Source organism: Paroedura picta, chromosome 4 (assembly GCF_049243985.1).
Source record: "Paroedura picta isolate Pp20150507F chromosome 4, Ppicta_v3.0, whole genome shotgun sequence".
Lineage (NCBI taxonomy): Eukaryota > Metazoa > Chordata > Lepidosauria > Squamata > Gekkonidae > Paroedura > Paroedura picta.
Window position 1 is genome coordinate 92,627,181 of NC_135372.1, and position 27,951 is coordinate 92,655,131.

General features: G+C 44.6%; 1 protein-coding gene across 3 annotated transcripts in view; it reads right to left on the bottom strand.

Annotated features, from left to right (window-relative positions):
- Positions 1-27,951, bottom strand: part of LOC143835862 (copine-5-like) — a 169,681-nt gene that overhangs the window by 73,438 nt on the left and 68,292 nt on the right. For all 3 annotated transcript variants that reach the window (XR_013230366.1, XM_077334233.1, XM_077334234.1), the window contains exons 7-9: positions 21,106-21,165; positions 17,439-17,502; positions 403-506 (exon numbers count right to left, since the gene is read on the bottom strand). Coding sequence is in view for 2 of the 3 variants with exons in the window: in XM_077334233.1 (XP_077190348.1) it covers positions 403-506; positions 17,439-17,502; positions 21,106-21,165 (228 nt within the window). In the remaining variant the exon portion in view is untranslated. The remainder of the gene's footprint in view (positions 1-402; positions 507-17,438; positions 17,503-21,105; positions 21,166-27,951) is intronic.

A 27,951-nucleotide genomic window follows, 5' to 3' on the forward strand; every position in this document is an offset into this window, starting at 1 on the left:
TTGTTTGAAGCCAGCGGACGGGTTTATCCTTTAATGATGGGCATTTTATTTATTTAAAACTTTTTTGCCCTGTTTTTCTCCCCAAAAGGCCCTCAAAACTATTCACATCATAACACTAACAGCATACAACATATTGTAGAGCAGAATAACATTGTTCACTTCCAGCTGCCTTCAAAGGCCCTCCAGTCCAGGCTTCCAAAGGTCCCTCAAGGCCAGAAGGAAAGGCTGTTTTTCAGGGAGACTGTTCTATTCACTTGGAATCACAGTAGTCAAGAATTAAGACCATGCAGTAGCACGCCCACTAGACCCCTAGGAGGTGATAGCCAGGAGACTGCAAAGCAATCTATGTACCATTTTGATCAGAGCAAACTTTCAACCTCAAGACAAAGCTGTTATACTTACGTCCCATCCTCGTTACTTCTGTAGAAGACCATGAAAGGGTCAGATTTTCCAAAGAAATCTTTCTTGTCCAGCTTGTTGGCACAGAACTGCATTGTGGCCACATCCTTCAAATGGAAATCATAATATATCATGTCTATAAATAATGCCACTGTCTTAACATGAGCAACTTTTGGGGGGGACCTTCATAGATTTAGTTCCAAAGGTCTAATGCATACAGCATCAAAATCCAGGGCAAAAACATCCAGGCTTACAGAGGAGGGTAAAAGGGGGGATTAATGTTCATCACTGAAGGACAGGTGCATTGATAGATAAGGGAACAGTCTGAAATAGAAAGCAGCAAGGTAGCTGATCACCGAGATATCTAACAATATAACTTTATGCCTAAGAATTTAGACCTTTTTTCAACCTTGAATAGTGCCAACGTCTGACAATTTGATTGTGACAACAAAGATGTTTTTGTTTCTGGTAGGGGCATTACTGCTTTGACCGTCAGTGTATCAATAAGCTCCTTGAATGTGCCAAAGTACAAGATGCTATGGACCGTGATAGGGATGATCAATTTGTTTCTTGCTAGACCAGCCTTTTTCAACCAGAGTATTATGAAACCCCTGGGTTTCTTGATGGCCCTGGAAGGGTTTTCCAAATGGATGGGAGTTAATTATATATTTTAAAATTTTGTTAAACATTTATCATGTGATATGACCATACATGGTCATGTTGACCCCCCCCCCAAATGGCCAATGATGGGCCTGGATGGGGTGGGAAGGAGAGGGGCCTCAGGTAGGCATGTACCCAGCTATACTTCCCAACCATATTCTGGATGATTGCACCACTTCTGGGGTTTCTCAAAGCCTGAAGGATGTTCCTGGGGTTTCCCAACAGTAAAAACGTTGAGAGAGGCTGTGCAAGACTATTGATTCAATATTTCTTTTGGCACTTTTGAGATTAAACAAATCCAAATTCTCTACAGTAGCGATCCCCAACCTGTGGGCCGCAGACCACAGGTGGTCCGTCGACTAATTGGAGGTGGGCCGCGAATGACGCCTTCTCCCCCCCCCCAGCCCTTTACTTCATCCCCCCCCCAGCCCTTTACAACACACTTTGGGTGTCATTGTCTCCCATCACTCCCAGATGGGACTATCTCGTTGCAGAGCAACAAGCTCAGGGTTCCCATTGATTTGTCATTGTCAAGAGTTAAAATTTCCATGAAAATAAAATGTTCTTTATGTTCATTGTTGTGGTGTGTCTGTATCTTATTTTGAAGGGATGTTTAAACATTACCATAGCGATCAGAGAGTATTAGGGCAGTGGTTGAGAGTAGAGGAGTAAACTACCCCCCCCCCACTGGGCCTCAGTAAAATTGTCAAGCGTTGAGTGGTCCCCGGTGATAAAAAGGTTGGGGACCACTGCTCTACAGGGTTATTCTGCTTTATTATTTGAAAGATTCAGGTTTAGAGTTTTAAAAATCTTAATTTGCATATCTCTTAATCAATGTCACATTCATTTTTGTGATCAAAATCAAACTTTTGAAAAACATCACCTAAAGGTCCAGTACCAAATTCTAGTCATGAATCAGGAGCAGTAGTCTGCTTACAGATCAGAAGTTAATTAGGGATTATAAGATCCTGTGGTCCGCATCATGGTTCCCACAGACTTCCCACCAATGAAACATTAATACTAGCAGAAGAGTTAAGCCATCTTAACTGAAAGCTGTGGAAACACAAACCAATTTAGTATCTTAAATAACATACTTACAGCATCATCCTAAGCGTTACACTCTTCTAAGTCCATTGGAGTCAATGGGCTTAGATGGATGTAACTTTGTTTAGCATTGCACCGTGACTTGTGCATTTGTAGACATTGGAGACATACTTTCTCATCGACCCAGTGCAGGGTGGCAATGGTTATTATCTATAGATATAGATGTTTTTCTCCAGTTCTTCTTCACCTCCACCAGCATTATCTGCGTCAGCATAGATGGAAACACCTTTATCACTCCATGATGCCTGAGCTCTTATGTGGCCCACTAACTGGCACAGTACAGGCCATGACTAGTCCAAGATTTTGGACTGAGATCCTTGGAGGATGCCAGTGACAGAAACACCAACATATTCTAGTGTTATGGAACTATTTTGCCTGTTAAAACCCAGGTATCTAAATCAATGATGTCATGAGCACAGCCACATTTCTTTCTGGATGGGGATAAAGCAGACCTCCTTTCTGGTTTGAATGAACCCTGCATCAACGCAGAGCCAAATGTGTCCTAGTGTAAAGAACCAAGGATTGCTGTGCTGTTAGAGAGGTCATATATGAGATGAAAAATCAGCTGAGATCTTAGATGCTTGACAAGCAATAGGCAGGCATGAGAAGAAATCACAATAACTCAGTGGCAAGCCTCACAGGATATTTGTGATTTTAACTGATTGCACAATCCTTTAGTTCCTTTGCTAAGCTACCAGCTTGTATTGGCTGCCGGCAGAAAGCAGCCTGCCCCCCTTCACCAGGCAGTGAGTGACTCATAGACATATAAGCACTTAATTCTTCTAAGGATGTAACCATAGCTTAGTGAAAGGGAGGAGAGCTTTGTAGCTTCAAAAGGGACTGAGAGCTGCATGTGTCACTGCCATGCTGTGTGATCCTGGGCAGCTCCCTTCCTCTTCTTGTTCCCATCTATCCATCTGGACACTACAGCTGGTTAACAATTACCCACTGTTTTTTGAGAGCTCAAACTAAAAGGCACTAGAGAAATGCAAATCAGACATGAGAGTTGCTTTGCTCAAAGGCTGCAATAATCAAATGTGAAGAGGCAAGTTGACACTTTTGAACACAAAGTGGGTGCTTTGTCCCCACTTAATGGGCACGTTTTCAGGCTTACTGGAGGAGATCTGGAAAGCATTCATTTCTTGTGATAGCACTAACAGCCCTAGTAACTGCAGCAGCAAAGCATACAGAGCAACAGAAAAATTCACCAAAGCTGCATCTACCTATCATTGGATATTGTGTGGCATTGCACAGCAGAAATCATGGTAATGTGGACATACTAGTCCAGTTGCAAATGGCTGCTATAGTGTAATATCTAGTGATGTGTGGTTGCAACCCAGGTATGATATATTTCAGAATCTCAGAATCAGAGTTGGAAGGGACCATACAGGCCATCTAGTCCAACCCCCTGCTCAACACAGGATCAGCCCAAAGCATCCTAAAGCATCCAAGAAAAGTGTGTATCCAACCTTTGCTTGAAGACTGCCAGTGAGGGGGAGCTCACCACCTCCTTAGGCAGCCCATTCCACTGCTGAACTACTATGACTGTGAATTTTTTTTCCTGATATCTAGCCTATATCGTTGTACTTGTAGTTTAAACCCATTACTGTGTGTCCTTTCCTCTGCAGCCAACGGAAACAGCATCCTGCCCTCCTCCAAATGACAACCTTTCAAATACTTAAAGAGGGCTATCATGTCTCCTCTCAACCTCCTTTTCTCCGGGCTGAACATTCCCAAGTCACTCAACCTATCCTCAAAGGGCTTGGTCCCTTGGCCCCAGATCATCCTCGTCACTCTCCTCTGTACCCTTTCAATTTTATCCACGTCCTTCTTGAAGTGAGGCCTCCAGAACTGCAGGTGTGGTCTGACCAGTGCCGTATACAATGGGACTATGACATCTTGTGATTTTGATATGATGCCCCTGTTGATACAGCCCAAAATGGCATTTGCTTTTTTTACCGCTGCATCATACTGCCTGCTCATGTTTAGTTTACAATCCACAAGTACCCCAAGGTCTCGTTCACACACAGTGTTACCTAGAAGCGTATCCCCCATCCAGTAGGCATGCTTTTCATTTTTCTGACCCAAATGCAGAACTTTACCTTATCTTTATTAAATTGCATCTTGTTCTCATTTGCCCATTTTTCCATTGTGTTCAGATCTCGTTGAACTCTGCCTCTATCTTCTGGAGTATTTGCCAGTCCTCCCAATTTGGTGTCATCTGCAAACTTGATGAGTAGTCCCTCCACCCCCTCATCTCGATCATTAATAAATATGTTAAAAAGTACTGGACCGAGCACCAAGCCCTGAGATACCCAGCTACTCACCTCCCTCCAGTCTGATGAAACACCATTGACAACAACTCTTTGAGTGCGGTTCTCTAACCAATTCCCTATCCACCTAACTATCTGAAAATCCAGATTGCAGTCCTTCAATTTATCCATTACAACATCATGGGGAATCTTATCAAAAGCTTTACTACATCAACCGAATTTCTACGATCAAGCAAACCTGTTACTTGGTCAAAAAAGGAAACCAGGTTGGTCTGTCAGGACCTGTTGGAGACAAATCCATGCTGACTTCCTTGGATCACCAAATTGTCCTCCAGATGTTTGCAGATCGCTCCCTTTAATATCTGCTCCATTATCTTCCCCACAACAGAGGTCAGACTCACTGGTCTGTAGTTTCCTGGGTCATCGGAATAATGTTTCCTCTCTTCCAGTCCTCCGGGACATCGCCAGTCCTTAATGAGGTCCCGAAGATGATGGACAAGGGTTGTGCAAGTTCTTTGGAAACTTCTTTAAGCACTCTCAGGTGCATTTCATCCGGCTCTTGATTAGAGCTTGGCAGGGAATAATATTATGATTCCTCAAGGTCCAAAAAGGTACAAATGCCCAGAAAGGGAATGCTGGAAACTCTTCAACATTTCCCTGAATACAGCCCTCTGGTTTTATTGGTCAATCTTCCCCTTAGCATTAGAGGACACCTTCCTGGGATGGCTAACAGTAGAAGAAGAGTTGGCTTTTATACCATGGTTTTCACTGCCCGAAGGAGTCTCAAAGTCAAATTAGAAGGCATCTCTCTTAATCACTACACCATGCTGGCTCTCGGTATGCTTTTATTGGGTTGCAGAGTAGAGATGGAGGGAAGAACATGGAAATGCAGAACATAAGGTTCAATGTCCATCTAATCCAGCACGGTTTCATGCAGTGGAGAACCTGGCCTACAAACACAGCACAGGGGCCAAATCTTTCCTATTGTTGTCCCATCAGAGTGTTCCAATATTTGGTCATCATGCATAATGGCCATTGATGGACCTATGATTTCCATGAATCTGTGTTACCTGCTTTTAATGCCATCTAATCTAGTGGCCATAACAACATCCTGTGGCTGCAAATCCCTCAAATTTGACAATTCCTTTTGTCTGTCCTGTAGCAAATGCTCAATGAAGAAAGATAATCTAGACTAAAAAATGAAGGGCTCTTGTGTGAGAGAGGGCCTTGCTGTGCCACAGAGATGGTTCACTTACTCTTTTGTGCAGCTTTTATCCTGGGCAACTCTGTCTTCAGAAGACACTGACCAGGGGAGTTTTCCCCTGCTGAGCCTGAAGCAGCGTACAAGAGGCTCACATGTCATATCACACCTGGCCGCACTGATTGGTACACAAAAGGAAAAGATCACCCTAGAGGCTGCATCTGCTGCAAATATGCAAAGCAGATCACAATGGGCCTACTTTTGGAGCTGTGAGTGAGAACAGGGTTGCCAGGACAAAAGCACTAAGCAAATCACTATTGCTGAAGCAGCACCACTTAGAAAGTGACTGCCTTTCCCATCACTCTGTACAAGGAGCCAGGGCCAGTGATGTTATTGCTGGGAGTGCTCCACTATCAGCCACTGCTGGTGTCCACTGGTCTCTATCTATCCAACTCCCAGTCCACACATGCCAGGGACGGTGCAATCTTTCGTGGCTGGCTTCTCCTTATCAGTACAGCAAAGTCTTAGTGCATTAGATCTTGTCAGGAACTGGCTCTTGTTAAGCCGCTGAAGGCCGCATGGCCAAGAAGCAATGTAAGGCAATGTTGTATGGGCAAGACAATGAATGCACTGGCAAAAATGCCCATTTGTGGCAGGCAGCAGCAGCTTCCTCAAGTCAAGGAAGAAAGCTGACCTGGAAGCTCTTGTAAAAGCCAATTCTCGTCACGTGACATGTAGCCATTTCCTTGGTACGATCTTCTGCCTCTGGAACATACTGAAAACTGAAAGAGGCACTCAGAAAATGCTGCTGAAGAGAAGTCGGTAAATGATCCCCAACAGCATAGCTGCATAGCTGTCAGATTCCAATGAAACCTTCATTATTCTTCCTGGAATGTACACGAGTTGTGAAGATCTAAGTCAACAAGGGCGCCAGCAAGACATGATGTGGCCCATAGAGGTAGCCCCTTGCTGCAACCCCCCACCCCTCAGGTGGAAGTCATCACATCAAACAGCTGACTGTCTTTTTTGCCCTGCCATGATGTTGTCTGAATTATTTGAGGTGATTGACAAGTCACTGTGCAACCATTCAAGGGAAAATGGCATGGTGTAGAAGCACAGTACAACCCCTAGCACCCAAGCATCACTCACTTGATGGAGAAAAGTTAAATCAGTTTCTATCACAAAGCAGCGGAACTGCTCATGCAGAGTTAATTGCTTCTGTCTCGGTTCTTTTAGCTCAAAATGGGTGTTAATTCTCTTTATAGCACAACAGATGGCAGGGTACTTTGTATGCATTCAAGTGCACCTCAGAAATCTTAAGTGGACATTAGTGTCAGAAATGGCAGGCACTCACCTACATGCAGTTAGTGCCTCTCTTGAGTCAAAAAGCTATATAAATGTAATTTCTGTGTGTGTATATGCATGCATGTGCATGCAAGCATTAATGTAAGAGCAACAGAGGAAACAACTGTATAATGTTTTCGTGTCAACAGCTTGAGAATTTGATGTCAGGAAGCAATAGATCAAGCATACTCACAAATGCCTGCCCATGTGCAGAAGGATGTGGTATACGCATCTTATATTCTAACTAGCAAGAAAGCCCATTGCAACCAGGAATGCAATGGGCGCTAGGACCCAGGGGACACAAGGAGATGCAGATCTCTCTCTCTCTCTCTGTCTCTCTTCTCCTCTCCATCTGCCTCGCAGCAGGAGGCATAGCAGGTAATTAGGGCTTGTTTTTAGGAGGGAAGAAGGGCTGGTCAGCAGCTTGGGGCAGCTCTTTCTTTGTCTCTCTGTGCCTCCCTTGCAGCAGGAGCAATAGGAGGGGATGAGGGCTCGTGTTTGGTATGGCAGGGCTCTGTGTGTCTCTCTCTGTCTCTGGCCAGTCTCAGAGGAACTTGGCTAGTGTCCAGGGAGAGAGGGCAGGAGCTGTAGAGGCAGGCCCAATCAGGGTGCAGCCAGTGTTGCTAGCTGCACCCTGATTGGCCCTATTCCAACTTGGACAGCCGGACACGTTCCACCCCCAGGGCTGTTTCACAAATATATGGAGGAACCATAGATAAGGATAGTGATAGTGAAGTTGGCCAATCTTTGGATACTTAAATCCAGTGTGGAGCTGTGAATGAGCAAACTGGATCTTTCTACAAATCTGAAATGGCCCCTAGGTTTGCATAAAAATGTGAAACATAAAAATACATGCTTTTTTAAAAGCCAAAATCTATAAAATGAATGACTGTAGCTTTAAGTAATGGATTCCCTCAGTGGTTGTTGTTCGGCAACCACAGTATTCCAGGCTGGGTTTACATGAGGAAAAAGGCAGGAGGTAGGGGGCAGTGACCTTTCCAGTCCTATTTTGGCCTTTGACTAGGGATGATAACTCCAGGATGGGAAATTCCTAGAGATTTTGTGGTAGACCCTGAGGAGGGCAGGAATTAGGGGGGTAAGAGAAGCCTTAGACAGATATAAATCAATCAGTCACATTTATATCCCACCCTCCCCTGAGGCCCAGGGCAGTTTACAGTGAAATGCATTATATAATACAAATAACACTGTCATTAGAACATATAATAATTTAAAACACGCAAGGTTGACTCAGCCTTCCATCCTTCCGAGGTTGGTAAAATGAGCACCCAGCTTGCTGCTGGGGGGTAAGCGGTAATGACTGGGGAAGGCACTGGCAAACCACCCCGTATTGAGTCTGCCATGAAAACGCTAGAGGGTGTCAACATGACCTGGTGCTTGCACAGGAGATACCTTTACCTTTACCTTTACCTTTTTAATATGTCTAATAGTAAAGCTCATAACAACAGAATGTTTAACATTTAACATTTAATTATAATTTTCTGATTTTGTAGCTTGTTATTTGGCATCTTCCAGTGCTGTGATCTGACACTGTCTGTGAGATGTAGTTGGTGGCGGGAGGGGGTCTCTAGGCTCTGATTGGTGTATTGCTTCATTGGCCTCAACCGAAAGCCTTGTGGAACAGCTCTGTTTTGCAGGCCCTGCAGAACTGTTTTAGTTCCGGTAGGGTCCTGATCTCTGCTGGGAGCTCATTCCACCAGGTGGGGCCAGGACGAAGAAAGGCCTGGCCCTGGTCAAGGCCAGGCGAGCCTCCCTGGGGCCAGGGATCACCAGTTTACGGGTGCCTGCAGAGCATAGTGCTCTTGGGAGGTGCATAAGTGGAGAGGCAGTCCCAGATCATGTATGGCCTTGAAGGTGATTACCAGAACCTTAAGCCTGACTCCACTCTCCAAAACAATATTTTTCCCAGAGGGACAGATCTCTGTGTTTAGATTTCAGTCTAGGTCCAATCTGGAGGCTGAAAACCCTAGATTTGGGAGCAGCCTCTAGTGCAGGTTTTCTCACGCAGGGTTTCATGAAACCCCAGAGTTTCTTGACAGCCCTGAAATGGGAGGAAGTTATTTATATATATTAAAAAATTGTCAAACTTTTATCAGGTGATATGACCATTATACTGTGCTGCAGTTCTCCCCAAAACATGCCCTCCTAAGAGTCCACCCCTAAATTTCCAGCCTGGAGCTGGAGACCTCAACATGGAACTGGTCTCTATATTTGATAGATCTGCTGTGATTCCAGGTGATATCCAGTCACTGCATGGAGGCTGGCAACCCTAGAAGGAGAGAAGGAAGCCGGAAAAGGGGAGAGGCTATGGGGGGCTTTTATGACATGAAAAGAGGAAATGGTGGAAGATGGAAAAACAAGACGCCTCTCACAAGTCCTTGCGGGTCTCTACTAGTTTGCTAATTGTGGCAATCCAGCATGTGTATGAGAGCAAAAGAAGATTACTTTTGTCTGCGCAGGAGAGAAATTGGTTTTCCCCACTCTTGCAGACATCAGAAATGTGGGTGAGAGGAGGTGAGAAAAATGCAGTGATACTGTTTGTATTCATTTCTGTATGTGGGAGAAAGAGAAATAATCTGCCTGTGCTAGTGTCTAGACAGGGCTGTGTTTCTCTTAAAAGATGTTTACCAACTGGGCTTTGTTCTATTCAAGGGTAATATCAAGCTGGTCATGGCAGCCAAGAGGTTTTGAACCGTATGACCAATACTTGAATTGCTGGATTCATACAGGCAAATATTTGATGGCTCTCTACCAACCCAGCTCCCCCCTGCCTCTCCCACACATCTCAAGTTCAAGACTGACAGTGTAGAAAGACCTCATTCCAGTCACAATGGGCTTTGCCTCTGCAAGAAAGTATAACCCCCCCTCCCCCATAAATCTCTACAACAGAGATGGCTGTTAATCAAATGGAAGGCTGAGTTCCGTTAAGAGGGCCACGTAATGGTCTCCAGCCAATCTTGAACTTGGGCACCCTCTGCATCTTTTTCCAATGCTAAAACAGGAAGGAGAAGAGGAGGAGAGCTGTTTTTCTCATACCCTGCTTTTTTTCTACCCAAAGGAGTCTTAAAGAGGCTTACAATCACCTATTTATTTTTATTTTATTTATTTATTTATATTTATATTTTTATACCGCCCTTCCCTACGGCTCTGGGCGGTTTACATAAAACATTTTTGAACATTCACATAGAACACTATCAAAATCAATATCAAAAATCAATATAACAATATAACAATAACAACAACATATCAACTGGAACAATTAGAACGGCACTTCAACAATAACTTGCCAATCCCTCCGTCGGTTCGTTCCCTCAGTCTGGGGGGCACCTGTAGGTGTTATGGCTCAGTCGGCCCCAACAAATGCCTGGTGGAAGAGCTCCTTTTTGCAGGCCCTGCGGAACTGTGGAAGTTCCGGCAAGGCCCTGATCTCTTCGGGGAGCTCATTCTACCAGGTGGGGGCCAGGACCGAGAAGGCTCTGGCCCTTGTTGAGGCCAGATGTGCCTCTTTAGGGCCAGGGATCCGTAGCCAGTTGGAGGTGGCGGAGTGTAGAGCTCTTCTGGGGTATAGGCAGGGAGGCAGTCTCTCAGATACACTGGGCCCAGACCGCGTATGGCCTTAAAGGTGATTACCAAAACCTTAAGCTTAATCCGGAATTCAACTGGGAGCCAACCAAGTTCTTGAAGTACCGGCCGGATATGTGATCTCCATGATGTCTTAGTGAGAATCCTGGCCGCGGCATTCTGCACCAGTTGTAATTTTCGGATCAAGGATAAGGGTAGGCCTGCATAGAGCGAGTTGCAGAAGTCCAGTCTGGAGGTGACCATCGCATGGATCACTGTGGCTAGGTGCTCTGGTTCCAGGTAGGGCGCTAGTAGTTTGGCTTGGCGGAGGTGGTAGAATGCCAGCCGTGCTACCTTTGTGACCTGGGCTTCCACTGTAAGGGAAGCATCCAGGATCACGCCCAGGTTCCTGGCGGAGTGAGTCGCTAGGAGCTGCACACCATCCAGGATGGGCAGGCGCGCATCCTCCCATGGTCCCTTCCTACCCAAACACAGGACCTCCGTCTTTGCAGGATTGAGCTTCAGACGACTTGATCCATTTTGTCACTGCTTCCAGGCATCTGGCTAAGGATTCTGGGGGGGAGTCAGGGCAGTCATCCATCAGGAGGAAGAGCTGGGTGTCATCTGCTTATTGGTGGCAACCCAGGGAACCAAAAGTAAAAGGATTCAGATGTCTTTATACTAACGCCCAAAGCATGGGCAATAAAAAGGAAGAGCTGGAACTTCTCATGCTGATGGAAAGGTATGATCTAGTAGGCATCACAGAAACTTGGTGGAATGATTCTCATGACTGGAATGTAATGGTGGATGGATATGAACTGTTCAGAAAAAACAGAATAGATCGAAGAGGTGGAGGAGTGGCACTGTATGTGAAGAAAGGGCTTCCCTGTCAGGAAATTCTAGTGAAGGAGAGCATATCTACAGTGGAAAGCATCTGGGTGAAAATAAGCGAGGGGAAAACAAACAGTGTGGTGGTTGGCGTCTGCTACCAACCGCCTGACCAACGAGAGGATGTGGATGCTGCACTTTGTGAGCAGCTTGAGAAAATATCCAAACGGCAGGACCTTGTCATCATGGGTGACTTCAATTTCCCAGATGTGTGCTGGGAAACAAACTCTGCGAAGCGTCCTCAGTCATGCAAGTTTCTGACCTGCCTGGCTGACAATTTCATTTATCAAATGGTAGATGAACCCACAAGAGGTTCAGCCATACTGGACTTAATACTGACCAACAGGCAAGAGTTGGTGGATGAGGTGAAGGAGGTGGGGACCCTAGGGGGAAGTGACCATGTCCTCATAGAATTCCTTTTGAGATGGGGAGCCAAGGAAGCTTGTAGCCAGACGCGGATGTTGGATTTTCGTAGGGCAAACTTTAATAAACTCAGAGACATGATGAGTGTCATACCATGGACGAGAATGCTGGAAGGGAAGGGAGCATGTGAAGGGTGGGCGCTACTCAAACAAGAGCTATTGCATGCTCAATCAATGACTATTCCAGAAATACGAAAACACTGCAGGAGCTCTAAGAAGCCTATTTGGATGAACAGAGAACTTCAAGAGGAACTAAGAAAGAAAAGGAAAATGTTCAGGAAATGGAGGAAAGGACAGAGCTCTAAAGAAGAGTACCTACAGGTTACTAGGCACTGTAGATCAATCATCAGAAAGGCCAAAGCTGAAAGTGAGCTAAGATTTGCCAGGGAAGCCCATTGTAACAAGAAAAGATTTTTCAGTTACGTGAGGAGCAAACGTAAAGTAAAAGAGGCAATAGGCCCGCTGTTGGGTGCGGATGGACAAACTCTAACGAAAGATGCAGAGAAAGCAGAAAGTCTTAGTGCCTATTTTACATCTGTTTTTTCCCACAGGTCAAAGTGTTTAGGCACATCTAGAGATGGCTGTAGCCAAAGGATAGTGTCTGGGTGGCAGGTTAACATGGATAGAGAGGTTGTCGAGAGGCATTTAGTTGCACTGGATGAGTTCAAATCCCCTGGTCCAGATGAAATGCACCCGAGAGTAGTCAAAGAACTTTCCAGAGAACTTGCACAGCCCTTGTCTATCATCTTCGGAACCTCTTTAAGGACTGGAGATGTCCCGGAGGACTGGAAAAGAGCAAACGTTATTCCAATCTTCAAAAAAGGGAGGAAGGATGACCCGGGAAACTACAGACCAGTGAGTCTGACCTCTGTTGTGGGGAAGATAATGGAGCAGATATTAAAGGGAGCGATCTGCAAACATCTGGAGGACAATTTGGTGATCCAAGGAAGTCAGCATGGATTTGTCTCCAACAGGTCCTGCCAGACCAACCTAGTTTCCTTTTTTGACCAAGTAACAGGTTTGCTGGATCAGGGAAATTTGGTTGATGTCATTTACTTGGATTTTAGTAAAGCTTTTGACAAGGTTCCCCATGATGTTCTGATGGATAAGTTGAAGGACTGCAATCTGGATTTTCAGATCGTTAGGTGGATAGGGAATTGGTTAGAGAACCGCACTCAAAGAGTTGTTGTCAATGGTGTTTCATCAGACTGGAGAGAGGTGAGTAGCGGGGTACTCCGGGTTCGGTGCTCGGCCCGGTACTTTTTAACATATTTATTAATGATCTAGATGAGGGGGTGGAGGGACTACTCATCAAGTTTGCAGATGACACCTAATTGGGCGGACTGGCAAATACTCCGGAAGATAGAGACAGAGTTCAACGAGATCTGAACACAATGGAAAAATGGGCAAATGAGAACAAGATGCAATTTAATAAAGATAAGTGTAAAGTTCTGCATCTGGGTCAGAAAAATGAAAAGCATGCCTACTGGATGGGGGATACGCTTCTAGGTAGCACTGTGTGTGAACGAGACCTTGGGGTACTTGTGGATTGTAAACTAAACATGAGCAGGCAGTGTGATGCAGCGGTAAAAAAGGCAAATAACATTTTGGGCTGTATCAATAGAGGCATCACATCAAAATCACAAGATGTCATAGTCCCATTGTATACGGCACTGGTCAGACCACACCTGGAGTACTGTGTGCAGTTCTGGAGGCCTCACTTCAAGAAGGACATCGATAAAATTGAAAGGGTACAGAGGAGAGCGACGAAGATGATCTGGGGCCAAGGGACCAAGCCCTATGAAGATAGGTTGAGGGACTTGGGAATGTTCAGCCTGGAGAAAAGGAGGTTGAGAGGGGACATGATAGCCCTCTTTAAGTATTTGAAAGGTTGTCACTTGGAGGAGGGCAGGATGCTGTTTCTGCTGGCTGCAGAGGAGAGGACACGCAGTAATGGGTTTAAACTTCAAGTACAACGATATAGGCTAGATATCAGGAAAAAGTTTTTCACAGTCAGAGTAGTTCAGCAGTGGAATAGGCTGCCTAAGGAGGTGGTGAGCTCCCCCTCACTGGAAGTCTTCAAGCAAAGGTTGGATACACACTTTTCTTGGATGCTTTAGGATGCTTAGGGCTAATCCTGCGTTGAGCAGGGGGTTGGACTAGATGGCCTGTATGGCCCCTTCCAACTCTATGATTCTATGATTCTATGATTCTATTTGGGCTCGATGATTGAGAGGTGTCCATGTCTGATGTTGTGTTCCTCCTTGGGTTGTCAACTGCTTAACTTCTAGGGTTGTGCCCTGGTTCTTGTTTCTTTTTTGGTTGCTTTGGCTTGGATGCTTTCACTTTTTCTGTTTCAGGTGGTTGATTGGTTTTGGGTGTTTCAGTTGGATTCCAGAGGGATGACCCCGATCGTCTATTATGACACCTCAGGGCTACCCAATCTGGAGTTAATTTGTTACTAAGGTGTTGTGTACATTCTATTGGATCTTATTCAGGTGGGATGGAAAGGGGAAGGGGCACATTTTAAGGTTGAATTTCATTTCATGTTATTATAGTTATTAATTGGGGTATGGTTGGTAGTGTTAGGGGCGTAATTTGTGGTGATTAGAGGGCCATGATTTGAATGATCAATTTAGTTTGTATTAATTTGAGTGATATCTATGGGATTTGATAATGCCTAATTCCCCCCCCCCCCCCAAGTTTCATTCCTTACTTTTTTTCCTCCCTGTTACTATTTTCTGCCTGGTTTCATGTTTATCCCTCTCCCCCTCCCCCCTCCCTTCCCTCCTTCTCCTGTGCGTGCAATGTTTCCCACTAAGATTTTCCCGCCCAGCTATCCCCGCGCAATTTTCCCGCCTATCCCTCCTTCTCCCTTTTCCTTTTTTCCCTCCTCCTCCCTTCTCTTGGGATTCTCTATCCTTCCTCTCCCCACAACAGAAACACTGTGAAGAAGGTGGAGCTGAGAGAGCTATGACTGGCCACTCAGCTGGCTGCATGTGAAGGAGTGGGGAATCCAAACTGGTTCTCCAGGTTATTTTATTTATAATTTAATTTATATCCCGCTTCTCTTGACAGTCGTCTCAAGGCAGTTTACAGAATAAAACATAAAACAATATTAGAGGCCACCACTCTTAACAGTTATTCCAAGATCAATCTCAACAGCCAGCATTCACCTTCAATTCCTCAAGAGTGGGCCTAGATTCAGATTGTGCCCTTATATTGAAAGAATTGCCCACCCTACAGGATGTTTTGGATCCTTGCTTCCTACTCACTGTCTCTGATGATGCTACTTAGCAGGTCCTTGGCCTGGAAAGGTACAAGATTACTACTTCCGTAGAGGAAACATATATAGTTCTGTACAGTATAGGATGTCCAGTGGCATGTTTGTGGAGCCAGGGAAGAAAACGCTACTTTGATTAAGGTCTTTTAGCGCAAAAAACTAGTTGTCTAAGGATTGCAGATCCATGCCGAAATTAGGCTGAGAGACTATGCTGGATAAGTGACCTGTAACACATGCTAGTGTAGCTATTCATAGTTAAGAATGCGGGTGCACTGTTCTATGTACACAGATAAGCACTGAATATACCTTTTGCCATAAATATTTAGCTTATTTCTCATACCACAACACCAGCCTTGTGGTTGCAAACATAGAGGCAGGGACAGCTAACAAGAAAGCACCAAATCACTAAGGGCAGTTTTTCCCTGATTTCTTTCTTTCTTTCTTTCTTTCTTTCTTTCTTTCTTTCTTTCTTTCTTTCTTTCTTTCTTTCTTTCTTTCTTTCTTTCTTTCTTTCTTTCTTTCTTTCTTTCTTTCTTTCTTTCTTTCTTTATTTATTTATTTATTTATTTATTTATTTATACTGCCCTCCCTGGGGGCTCAGGATGGTTTACATAATAACATAAGAACAATACATGGAACTGAGAGCTTACTACTAGTACCACAAAGATGGACACAGAAACCCAGTGTCCATGGTGAAATGCAGGAAACAACCTTAGGAACCCACAGAACTCTGCACAGATCATACAGCTCATCCACCTCTACCCAGGTACCATGTTATTTCTGATTTAGGTGCACATTCTATGTATATCTCTCTGCACAGCCAATGTTTTCATAGAATCATCTGTACACCACCTGTGGCGCTGCGGGCGCCACGGACTAAATAAAAGAGTAAGGTGTTCTGGGGCAGGATGTGTCCGGGATGAGGAAGGGTCCGGATTGGACCCTTCCTCATGACAGACAATCGGAGGGACCAATCGGCAGGCGCAAAGCGCCTGCCGATTGGTCCCTCTGATTCCCAGCCCCAGCAACTGCGAGCCGCGCACAGCACGGCTCGCAGTTGCTCCCGGCCTGACATGGCGAGCCCCCTGCTTAGGTATAACCCATGAAAACAGAGCAGGCAAAAACTGGCACTTGCCCAACAAAGACAGGTTCAGAGGAGTCCTTGGAAAACGGATTGGCTCGAGAAGGTCAGTCTTTGTTGCACAGTTTAGCAAAAGCAGGAAAAGAGAGCGCGCGAGAGCAGCCAATTTTTTTAGGCGCGGGGCCAAGGAAGGCGAGACTGGTTAGTTTAGCCAGGAGGAGACTGTGGAGAGAGGAGAAGTTTGCGGAACGCCAAAGGCTGGCATTTAAAAAACCAACAACTACAACCAAAATGCGGCATACGAGGAGAGTGGATTAGACGGAGGGAGGGGGAGCCGGCCGGTTTCAAATCTCACCCATGAAAAGGCAGATTGAGGCAAATAAGCAACACTTTCTTGCTGTTGCTTTTGGTCGGGTTGTTGTTCAGGGCAGGGCTGCCCCCATTCTTGCTCTCGGGAGCAATCACTTTGTCGTATTTGTTATTCTGCATCGTGCTGGGAGAAAGTCCCTTCCGAACGGCGGCTCGGAGTGGAGGCAAATCCAGGCGATGGAGCGGGGCTGCCTGCCGGCTGCTGGCCGAGCGAGGATCTTCGTGCTCCGAGAGAGGGGGGGGGGGAGGAGGAGGAAAGGGGCTGGCTGCTCCGCAGACTTTTGTTGTTGTCGCTAATTTGCTGAGGGCCCTTTAAATCTGGGACCTAGGTGGGTTTTCCTCCCCCCTCCCGAGGTGAAAAAGGAGAAGGGAAGAAAGTGTGCGATTCCCTCCAGCTGGTCACAGAGTCCTCGCAAATATTGTTGGTGGAAATCAAAGGTGGAAATCAAGCCTTTTTGCCCAGCATGATCTGGAATTCGACCACTCCCGGCTGCCCTTTCCGCCCACAGGAGTTTAGCGGAGCAGCCAGCCAAGCGAGCGAGCACTGCAATGCCCTTGCACAATGAATGGGAGCCGCAGCAGCCAGCCGAGCAGACTTGTTCTTGTGAAACCCATGCTGAGTCTTAGAAATCACAGCTCTCTTCCACCTGCTCAGGGTCCGAATTCATTAGTTCTAAAAAAAATCATCCACTAATTGGCCTAGGGTATGAAAGACTCAGGCAGTACAGCACTCTCTAGTGTGTGATACTCCTCATGGCAGATGGAGTTTTCTTTGCCCTTCAGACACAATCGTCAGGAGCACTAACAGAAGCTCACAGGACAAAGAATTACTCACTCTGCAGTTTCCCAGTTCCTCAGCAGACAGGATGATGGTGCCACATTTTTTCCCTGGAATACCCCTGCAAGAGAAAAGAGAAGGATTCAGCTAGCCAGGAAGTAAGAAAAGAAAAACCCATCCATACCAGATCCCATATTGCATTCTTTGGCCTGCCTTTTCACCTCTTAACAATTCCATGAAGAAGACTGGCAGAAAAAGACTGGCTTTTTCAAGGCCACCCAGTGAGCTGAGCATCATAGCTCAGCAGGCTATCTGACCTTGGGCTTCCCACATCAAAAGCCAACACATTGTCTCCTGATGCTCATTCGCAGACCACTCTGGTACTTCTCCATGTACAGGAGCCCTTCTGAAATGGAAGTGGTTATGTGAAAAATAGTGCTGTGAGGACTATGACTTATAAGGGTGGCTCAACAAAGAAGGGGATTTTTCAGCAAACTGTGATTTTATTTGCACTTGTACTGTTTAAGATAAAGTGACATGTTTATTTTCAGTGCAAATGTATAGAATAGATTGGAAGGCACAGCTGCCTTGTACTTAATCAGACCATTGGTCTGATTTTTTTTTTAACCGGAACCATTTTGTCCAGCTTTGTGAGGTAGACTCATCCCATCCATTCAGTGCCATGACCCCAGGAGACTCTGCTGGACAGTGATCTTTCAGAATGAATCTGTCCTATAGGCCAGATGACAGCTCAATTCATTTCATGGCACTGGAAGTTAGGGGTGAAGCAGAAATGGACTGAGTTGCCCTTTTCCAGGCCAGAAGTCTAAATGACAAAAATCTACAAGCTAGGCCAAGTGAAGCGGCGTAATTGTGATGTCACATGTCTAGCAGCTTAGGAAAGGCCAAGGCTCACGTGCAGAGTCAATCAACAATGAAAACAATAACAAAAAAGACCAGACTAAAACATGGAAGAAGACAAACTTCTGCTTTATTTGTTCTGTCCTTTGTTGTGTTGTACTGACACAACTCTTCATTTGAGCCTATTCTGCTCCCACAGTTGCACATGGAAATGAGAAGGCCTATGAGCCACCTCGAAGAACTGCCTCTTGCCAATGAATCACTGGGATCATTTATCACAAGCACAAGTGTGATTTTGAACATCACCTCAAGGTGGTGACAATAAACTCACAAAACAGGTTGGACATATACCCAGTGCAGCTGGACCTTTTATTCTACGGGTATATATACAGAATAGTTGAGTGAAGTGGCCCAGTGGTTTCTACACACCCCAGTTACCTTTTTCAAACAGTCATAATTCTTCTACATCGCCTGAGTTTCTCCTACATGCCCTGAATCTCATCCCCCCCTTTTTTCTCTCTCTCTCTCTCTCATTTGTGTCTGCACATTTGGGGTCATGTTGGGCTAACTAGGCTCCCTCAGGAAACATGAACAGAAGTTGGCTTATCTGTATTATCTTTTCAACTAATCATATTAAAAAGAAATCTGTTGTGATTTGTAGTGAAATTGTGCACTCAAGCTTGGCATTGAGACAAATGTGTGCAGGTTTAAAATTATGTAACAAACAAGAGGAAAACAGAGGAAGAAATCAGGCGAAAAATGGGCCCACCTGGGTAGTTTGAGTTCTCTAGGGCAGAGCTCTGGGAGACAAAATGAATGCACCCTCCTATCTTTCGAATGCATATTTGAGGGGGGAAAGGCGAGCTTCAGAGTTATTGCAATGTGAAATCTTAGGAACAGCTCTACAATGTGCTTTTACACACAATGAACAATCTACTTCTAATGCACTCGAGCAATCATTTGTAACTGGATTTTGCTGTTTTGCAGAGTAAAATCCAATTGCAAAGTGAACTGAAAGTGCATTATTTGCTGTGTGAAAGGTTAGAAATAGGGGCAGCTACCATTAGAAGTAGTATATGCCTGAGACCACCCTCTCAATTAGACCCCACTTTCATCCAAGCCTCCTGATTATCTGAATACAATCTTATTTCTTCTCATAGTCAAATATCTGATTTCCATGTCCCTGAGCAGCGGTAAGAGCACACTAAGAAGCAACATGCTGCAAATGGTGTTGCGTTTCTTTATTTAATTTATTTACATTATTTATAGTCTGCCTTTCTCACATGGACTCAAGGCAGATTACAAAAAGTGAGTCAGTACAGTCAACAAAATGGTAATTTAATAACAAAGACAACAAAAGTTGGAAATTACCAGAATGAAACAGGAGCATGACACAAGTATTACCAATGACACATTAAGCAGTACAGAAATTACATAAGAGGACCCTACTTACAATATGCTATATACGGCAGTAAAGACCATAAGTCTCAGTCATTTATCCAGGTAAGTTTGTGAAACCATTTTGTACCATGCAGCCTTATTACTTGTGCAGAGAAGCCCTCCTGAATAGTTCAATTTTGCATAGTTTGTGGAAAGCTAAGAGTAGAGGTTTTCTTGACCTCTTTAGGCAGGCTATTCCACAAAGCAGAGCCACAGTGGAGAAATCATATGTACAGGCAGTTTTTGCACGTTTGCAGGTTGACATCCACAGAAACCTGTGCTAACATGACTGGTTTGTCATGGCGGAACATAGACAGAAACAGTCCCATAAATAAGAGGACCAAAACCATGAAAGGCTTTATATGTGATAGCACAATATGTTGGATTCAGTATGGGTTCTCTGCCAGCACCATTCTAGACCTCTCCCAACAATTTTAAGATCACCCAGCTCTGTGTTAATCCAGGAGGCTGTTTTGATCCATCAGAGAACAGTTTTCTACTGGGAGCTCAGCATACATAGTAGTTCCTGCACCTATAGCTGGCTTTGGATGCTATAATCCTGCACCTATAGCTGGCTTTGGATGCTATAATAATAAATGCCTCTTCTTATACTGGAGCAACCAAAACAACTACATCATGACTTGCTTTGGATGTCACACAGGAAGCACAAGGAGATGTTGGTGTATTTTCTCTCCAGTTCTTCTTGCTAGGATCTGAGAATGATAGAATCATTTGCACACTGACAAAAGCAACAGAAACAACTGAAATATTGGGTTAGTCTCTATTTCATGTAACCTCAATGGAAGCACTACTAGGATTGTGTAGTGGTTAAGAATGCAGATTTCTAATCTGGCGAGCCGGGTTCGATTATGCGCTTCCCCACATGCAGCCAGCTGGGTGACCTTGGGCTCGCCACGGCACTGATAAAGCTATTCTGACTGAGCAGTGATATCAGGGCTCTCTCAGCCTCACCCACTTCACAGGGTGTCTGTTGTGGGGAGAGGAAAGGGAAGGCGACTGTAAGCCACTTTGAGAATCCTTCGGGTAGAGAAAAGTGGCATATAAGAACCAACTCTTCTTCTTCTAATTCTATGCTACGATTCTGTTGTATCTGACCTCCTAGACATAATGCAAAGTGCCACCCACTCAATGAAAGAATCAGCCCAGTTCAATACTAGCAATATTGCCTGGCTCAGAGCTTCATATGAAAGCTTATTTTTCAAGTTGATGTGCCACCAGTTAGTAAAACTTGCATTCCTTGTGCAAATTATGTGCTCAGTTTACAACAGACAGTAGGTAAAATATGCTGGATTAAAGCAGCGGCCTCCCACCCGCTCTTGACTCCTTGATATATGCCTTCAATTAGTCTGTGATAAGAAATATTATAGCGGCTCCTAGAGGAAGGGATTACAGCAAGACTTACCCATTGGACACTGATGGCATGGGCTTCCCCGTTCTGGAATGTAAAGTAAATGCTCCCATCCTGCAGATGAAGAGAAAGAGATGCTAGAACGAAAATTCCCCTTCATAACTTATTTCTGTTCTCTTAACAGTTTTGAGAAAGGTGGTCCTCTTCTCAGAACTTCCTGAAATATTTTCTGAATTTTCCCAACCAGTATATGAGTGAATCTGGATGCTGGTTTTGATTTTCCATCCAGACCAGGGATACGTAGTCATTTATTAATGAATGGAGAAAAGCAATGGAAATAACTCATTTGGTATGGTTAAGTTTATAATTAAAAAAAAAATAAAAAAGAAATTTAATTATATTGGTTAATACTCTGGAAACTGTCTGGTTTAGATTTCAAGAAGGTATGTGGGGAATCATATAATAATGAAATTGACAGGGAACCTTTCCAGTTATCAAGCCAAGCACATCCTGTAATAGTGCTTGCACTCGAAAGCTCATGCCTTGAATAAGTCTTTGTTGGTCTTAAAGTTGCTACTGGGATCTGATTTTAAAAGAGAACTGTATTGCTAGGCCTTTCTTTCCACACTGTCTCTACCAATTAGCAGTGATTTACAGTGCAATCCTAGGCAGAGTTATACCCTTGTTAGCCCATGGCTTATATATCTTTAGGATTGCACTATTGGTGAGGATTCTCTTAATTTTATTTTTTAAATGGCTCCTATTTACCAATGCTATTATATTTGATAGTGCTTTACTTCAACTGCTATTTAGGTAGAGGGAGATTCTTCCCCTCAATCCTTTTCCCTTAGTGATTAACATTAACCTATATCACAGAGCACTGTGGCAAACATTTTACTTTGGCAAACATTTTACCCAACAGTCGGTTGTGCTGCAAACTGGGAGGGGGACAAAGCCAAACACTTTGTTGCTCCTTCTTTCTCAAAAATCCATTCCGTACTACAATCCATACTATAGAGAGTGAGGCAGACAGACTTTATCTAGTTGCTAAGAAAAAGAAAAGGCTTAGACATAAAATAAGAGAGGTGTAGGTGCTCTTCTCCCAACTTCTGGCTAGAAGGGGATCTGTGTCATCTACATAGCCTGTCCTGTACTCCTTCATTCCCATGCTTTAATAGTCTTAACTGGGATACCAAACCTCACCCCGTAGCCACTATGTTACTGCTTGTCTTCTGTGGCTGCCAACCATCTGCCTCTACCACGGTGCCAGTGAGAACTTTAATTGTCTTTTAAAACTGGAAATCTTTTTCTATTTAACTAAACTTTGGGAGGGGCAGGATCCTGTGGGTGACCAGTGTGGTAATGTTTGACCTGAAAATTTCAACTCAATTTGATGGAAAACAAAGAAGTTACAGCTTTGCTGTGTTTCCCATGAAGATCAACAGAAAAAAACAAACAAATGAAGGCAGTAACAAATGAAGTCAAAAGACATATATAATTTAATTATAACATGACAAAAGTTTGGGCATGTGATGACATATCAGGTACCAAAGGATGGGCCACACAAGCAGCGCAAGTCACAACACAGGATGAGGTCATATATTCACACACATGGTCATCAATTGTTCACTGCTACATCAAGCAATTGCTTGTAAACACAAAAGGGCCCTCAAAAACCAAATATCAAAGTCAGAATTTCAAACACGACACTTTTCATGGCAAGAAGTTCAAAATCCACACTTGACTATGAAGCTGAACAGATGACCTTGGGTCAGTCACCCTTGGCCAACATAACTTTTCTCACAGTCTTAATATGAGCATATACTGGGAGAAGCAAGATGGCACCCAGAAGCAGGGGGACCACTCTGAGCTCAGAGGAAAATCAATGGAACAAAAAATTACTGGATAAAATCTGTCTCTCACAACTGAGAAACTTTAAGCACCTGAAAATCACTCTCGATGAAAAAGCTAAGGCAGGACTGGTGGAGAAATTTCTTTGCTAGATCAGTAATAAATCTCATAAACTGAAGACATTGGTCTGTGTTGGCTTTTTCAGATGTTCTTTCAGATGCTCACTCCTTAAAAACCACCTACACAGTCCAGTGGAATTTACATTTAACAGGGCAACATCATGAGGGAAGCTGTGAGCTTGCCAATGATCAAGCACATCACAACCTTGACAAAAGTATTATCCTGGTTTTGGGATTCAGCTTGATCACCGTGTGTGCTTATATAAGAGTTGGAGACAGATTGCTGCAAAGAGGAAGTCTTTCAGATTTTTTGTCCCTCCATTCCCTGCTGCTAGGAACAGTGGCATCTTCTAACTTTCTCTTCCTTGGCTTGAGGCCATAGCTACAGAGACAATGACTAATTCCTTTCCTTCACTGATATAGTTTCCTTGACAATATTTATAGAATCTGGCTGAGGCCCCCTACTCCCACCTCTGAATGCTCTGAAAGGCCCACTTAGCTTCTCTCGGTGTGTCTGATCCTTGGCTCAGCTCTTCATTTGAGCTGGAAGAGGCATCTGGAAAGTTATGACATTTATAATCAGTTCATTTTGACAGAAGTCAATATGAACTTCTCCTTCCCACCACCCTGCAAGGGCATGTGGCTTTTCTAATGTTCACTGGCATGATGAAGGACAAACATAATTGGCACCCCACAAATAAATGAATATCTCACTGAGTTAATCTGGGAATTTCTCTCCACAGTCTGCCAGAAGAGAGGGAAAGGAGTACAGACTGGTTTTCCCCTTCTGGTTCAATCCCCTTCCTTGTTTCTAGTCTGAGGCCTCAACCATTTGTTCAAGTGCCTAATTTCTCTGTGTTTTCCAGTCAGGACCTAGAAGATATCTATGATTCAGGGATCTTCCCTGCATTTCACAGATTCTGTGCTCAATGAAAAGACTCATGACAGACATTCCTCAGACATTCCTGTGGTTCCTCATTTTTCTTGAGTCAGTAGTCATAATTATGCTACATCAGACCTGGGAAAATATAGAATCTTGCCTTGAACATCATGCTGAGCTTCAGAAACAATCAAAACACTTCTAATCGCACCACTGTCAAGTCCCTTGTGGAGTTCTGCAGGGGGTGGCCCTCTCTCCAATTCTATTTAATATCTTTATGCACCTCTTGCCTAGCTGGTCTGTTGGTTTGGGCTTGGGTTTCATTAATATGCAGATGACACCTAGCTCTTCCTCCTGATGGATGGCCATCCTAATTCACTCATTGAATCCTTTGCCAGATATATGGAAGCAGTGACGGAATGGCTCAAGAATCATCTGAAATGCAACCCTTCAAGGACAGATATCCTGTGGCTGGGAAGGAAGGCACCAAGCGAGAAGTGCTATTGCGATGCTGGATAGGGTGGAGCTGACTCTTGAACACTCAGCCGGGAATCTGGGTGTGATCTTCAATGCCTTTCTCTCTATGGAGGCACCAGTCACAAGAGTATACCAGCTGGAATTCTTCCATCTTTAGCAAGTTAAGCTACTAGCATCCTAGTTGGCCCCGGAATACCTAGCAACAGTGATCTGTAACTTGCTCTGTGTAAGCCTACCTTTATCCCTGCTTGGGAAACTGCAACTGGTCCAGAACACAGCAGCCAGAGTCCTCACAGGAACATCTTGGAGGGACTATACACAGCCTGTACTTTGGCAACTGCACTGGCTTCCAGTAGAATTCTGGATCAGGTTTAAGGTTTCGGGACTCATCTTTAAGGCCATTCACAGTCTGGACCCAGCATACCTGAGAGAATGCCTTTCTGCCTATGCCCTCAAAGAGCTCGGCTAACTCCAACTGGCTAGTGATCCTTGGCTCCAAGGAAGTATCTTGGTTTCAAGGAAGGTCTCAACCATGGCCAGGACATTTTCTATCCTGGACCCTGCTTGGCGAAATGAGCTCCCAGAGGAGATCCAGGCCCAGTTGGAGATAGTACAGTTCTTCGGGGCCTGTAAAATGGAGCTTTTCTGCCGAGCCAGGAGAACTGGGGTCAGGGAACTGTTAAGATCTATTGGGCCTTGATCAGAGCTTCCTATTAAAAATGCCCAAAGAACATTCGGGATGAGCTGGAATTAATCTGTCCAGACAGCAGCTTATCTATAGTTTTATATGTTTTTATTTAGATACTGTAAATTGTATATTTTAATGAGAATAATTCTATTACTGATATATCATATGGTTTGATTATGATGTTCACCACCCTGAGCTGTCAAAACTTGAGAGAGTAGTATATAAATTTAATCTGAACACCGCCCGCAGGGCCGCGGGCGCCATGGACTAAATAAAACAGTAAGGGCTTTAGGGGCGGGATGTGTCCGGGATGAGGAAGGGTCCGGATTGGACCCTTCCTACGGACAGACCATCGGAGGGACCAATCGGCAGGAGCAAAGCGCCTGCCGATTGGTCCCTCCGATTTCCGCCCCGGAGCAACTGTGAGCCGCTCGCAGCGCGGCTCACAGTTGCTCCTTTGCCGGCGGCTTGCTGCGTCGGGAGGCTCCCTGCCCGGCGGCCTGACGCGGTGAGAGGCGCAAAGCACCTCTCGCCGTGTCAGGCCGCAGCCCAACGAGCCCCCGCCAGCCGCCCTGCGCCCGGCTGCCGGGGGCTCCCTTGCCTAGCGCCCGCTGTATTCAGAATACAGCGGGCTTGAATACTAGTAATAATAATAATAACAACAACAAGAACAAGAACAACAAATATACACAGCACAAGATAAAAGGCAATCCCCATTCTCTTCTCCATTCCAAGCATAAGACAATAAGCAAATTTTGGGGTACTGGTTTGGAGAATTTAATTACAAAGCTATCCAAAGCTATCCATTTCATTAAAAACATATTTGCCAATAGTCTTATAAGTAGTGATGTAAGTGAAATCTTGATGCTGAAGTAATTTGATACTATGGATCAGTAGCTCTTAAACACAACAAATTTTCACTGGTTAGCTCCAGTACACTTCTATCAAACACACACACACACACACAGAGCTGCCATATACTGAGTCAGATTATCAGTCTATCAGTGTCAGCACTGTCTACTCAGACTGGCAGCATCTTTCTAGGTTCTCAAGAAGAGGTCTTTCATATAACCTTCTACCTGATCCTTTTAACGGGAGCTGATAGGGATTGAGCATGGAGCCTTCGGAATGGAAAGGAGAAGCTCTGCCACTGAGCTGTGGGTCTTGAGCGACTGCATGGCAAGGTTCAGCTATCAACAAGCTTCAAGGAAAAGGACTTAGTTTTTACCAACAATGTCAGACTGGGAGCCCCCGAAGATATCCAAAAATGGTTTCCCTCCTACTCTGCTGCTTTCAATTGCATTTGCCTATTGAACGGGTTTCAGAAGGGTAGCAGTATTGATTTGCAGTAGAACTAGATTCAAGTCCAGTAGTACCTTAAGACTAACAATATTTTCAGCATTGAGTCTTGAAAGCTTAGACCCTAAAATCTTCTTGATCACTAAGATACTATTGGACTCAAATTAGCTTACCTCTTGAGATGTTTAACAGTTTTTCAGGAGTGTTGATCTGTTAGTTAAAGTTGGAGTCTGGTTGGTTCTTTTTCCTGAAGCAGTTTGGGGGCCAAGTGAAAGTTCCTGTGATCTAGCTGTGGCCTACTATGACATGAAGCTCACTGGCTAAGCCAGTCACTCTGTCCCAGGACATGGAACAACCATATATACTGTCCTGAACTCCTTAGAGCAGCCTTTGTCAACCTTTTTACTATGGAGGAGCCACTGAAATAATATTTCAGGTTTTGAGGAGCCCTGGAAGTGATGTCAGCTGGCCACACCTCCCTGCTATGCCCTCCCCAGAAGTGACATCACCACCTGTGTTAATAGGCACACCCAAGGATGACTGATTGGGGGAGGGACAGGAGGAGGTTTAAGGCAGAAGTAGGCATGCACGTACATGAACCACGAAAGAACTCATACTTGGGAGGGGGAGCAATGGAAGTGGCTGGTTCCCTAGCTTGTAGCCAAGTCCATTAAGGCAGGAGGGGAAAGCTGCAGACTAACTCTAGAGCCTGGTTGGGAATCCCTGCCTTAAAGGAAGGATGGGTTAAAGGTGGATTAATGGATGGAAGGCTAAATTGATTAATAGGCTGATAGATGGGTAATATGCTCATGGCTTGCCAAGGACATTGAGATGCAGTGGACTTTAAAACCACCATCTCCTTCTTATGGTTCCTACTGGAATCTGGAACATTGCCCAAGATTTTGCTCATGCAATCTGATATCCCTCCATACTAAAAGGGCTCATAATGGATTCCAGTGTGGTGTAGTGGTTACGAGTGGCAACCTCTAATCTGAAGAACCAGATTTGATCCCCCACTCCTCCACATGAAGCCAGCCTGGTGACCTTGGGCTAGTCACAGTTCTCTCACATCTATCTCAGCCCCACCTACCTCACCAGGTGTTTGTTGTAGAGAGGGGAAGGGAAGGTGATTATAAGCCACATTTAGACTGCTTTAGGAAGAGAAAATTGTAGTATAAAAAACAACTCTTCTTCTGCAAATGGCATGCATGTATTCTTTGTTCCTGATTTTGTGAAGTCTGCTGTGTGCTACTTGGGTAAAATATCACTTTTTGGTCAAATTCAATGAATGGCACACTACTATTGCTGTACACATGACTGTGCCTATGCCAGTTCCCACTCCATGGGGAGGGCCCATATGCCAAGATTCCAATAAGCTGTCTGCCTATCAAACAGCAGTCCCATGTTCAGTAAGAGTAATGGAAAGTGGAAAAGGAGCAGAGATGACTGATTCCCTCAGGTATGGCTAGTGACAGTGAAGACTGGCAACCTTTCTCCTTCCTGGCTGGAACAGCCTTGATTAGCAAGTAGGGAAGTCAGAGGATATGCTTTGACTGATGCTATTTGTCTTGAGTGATGCTAAACAT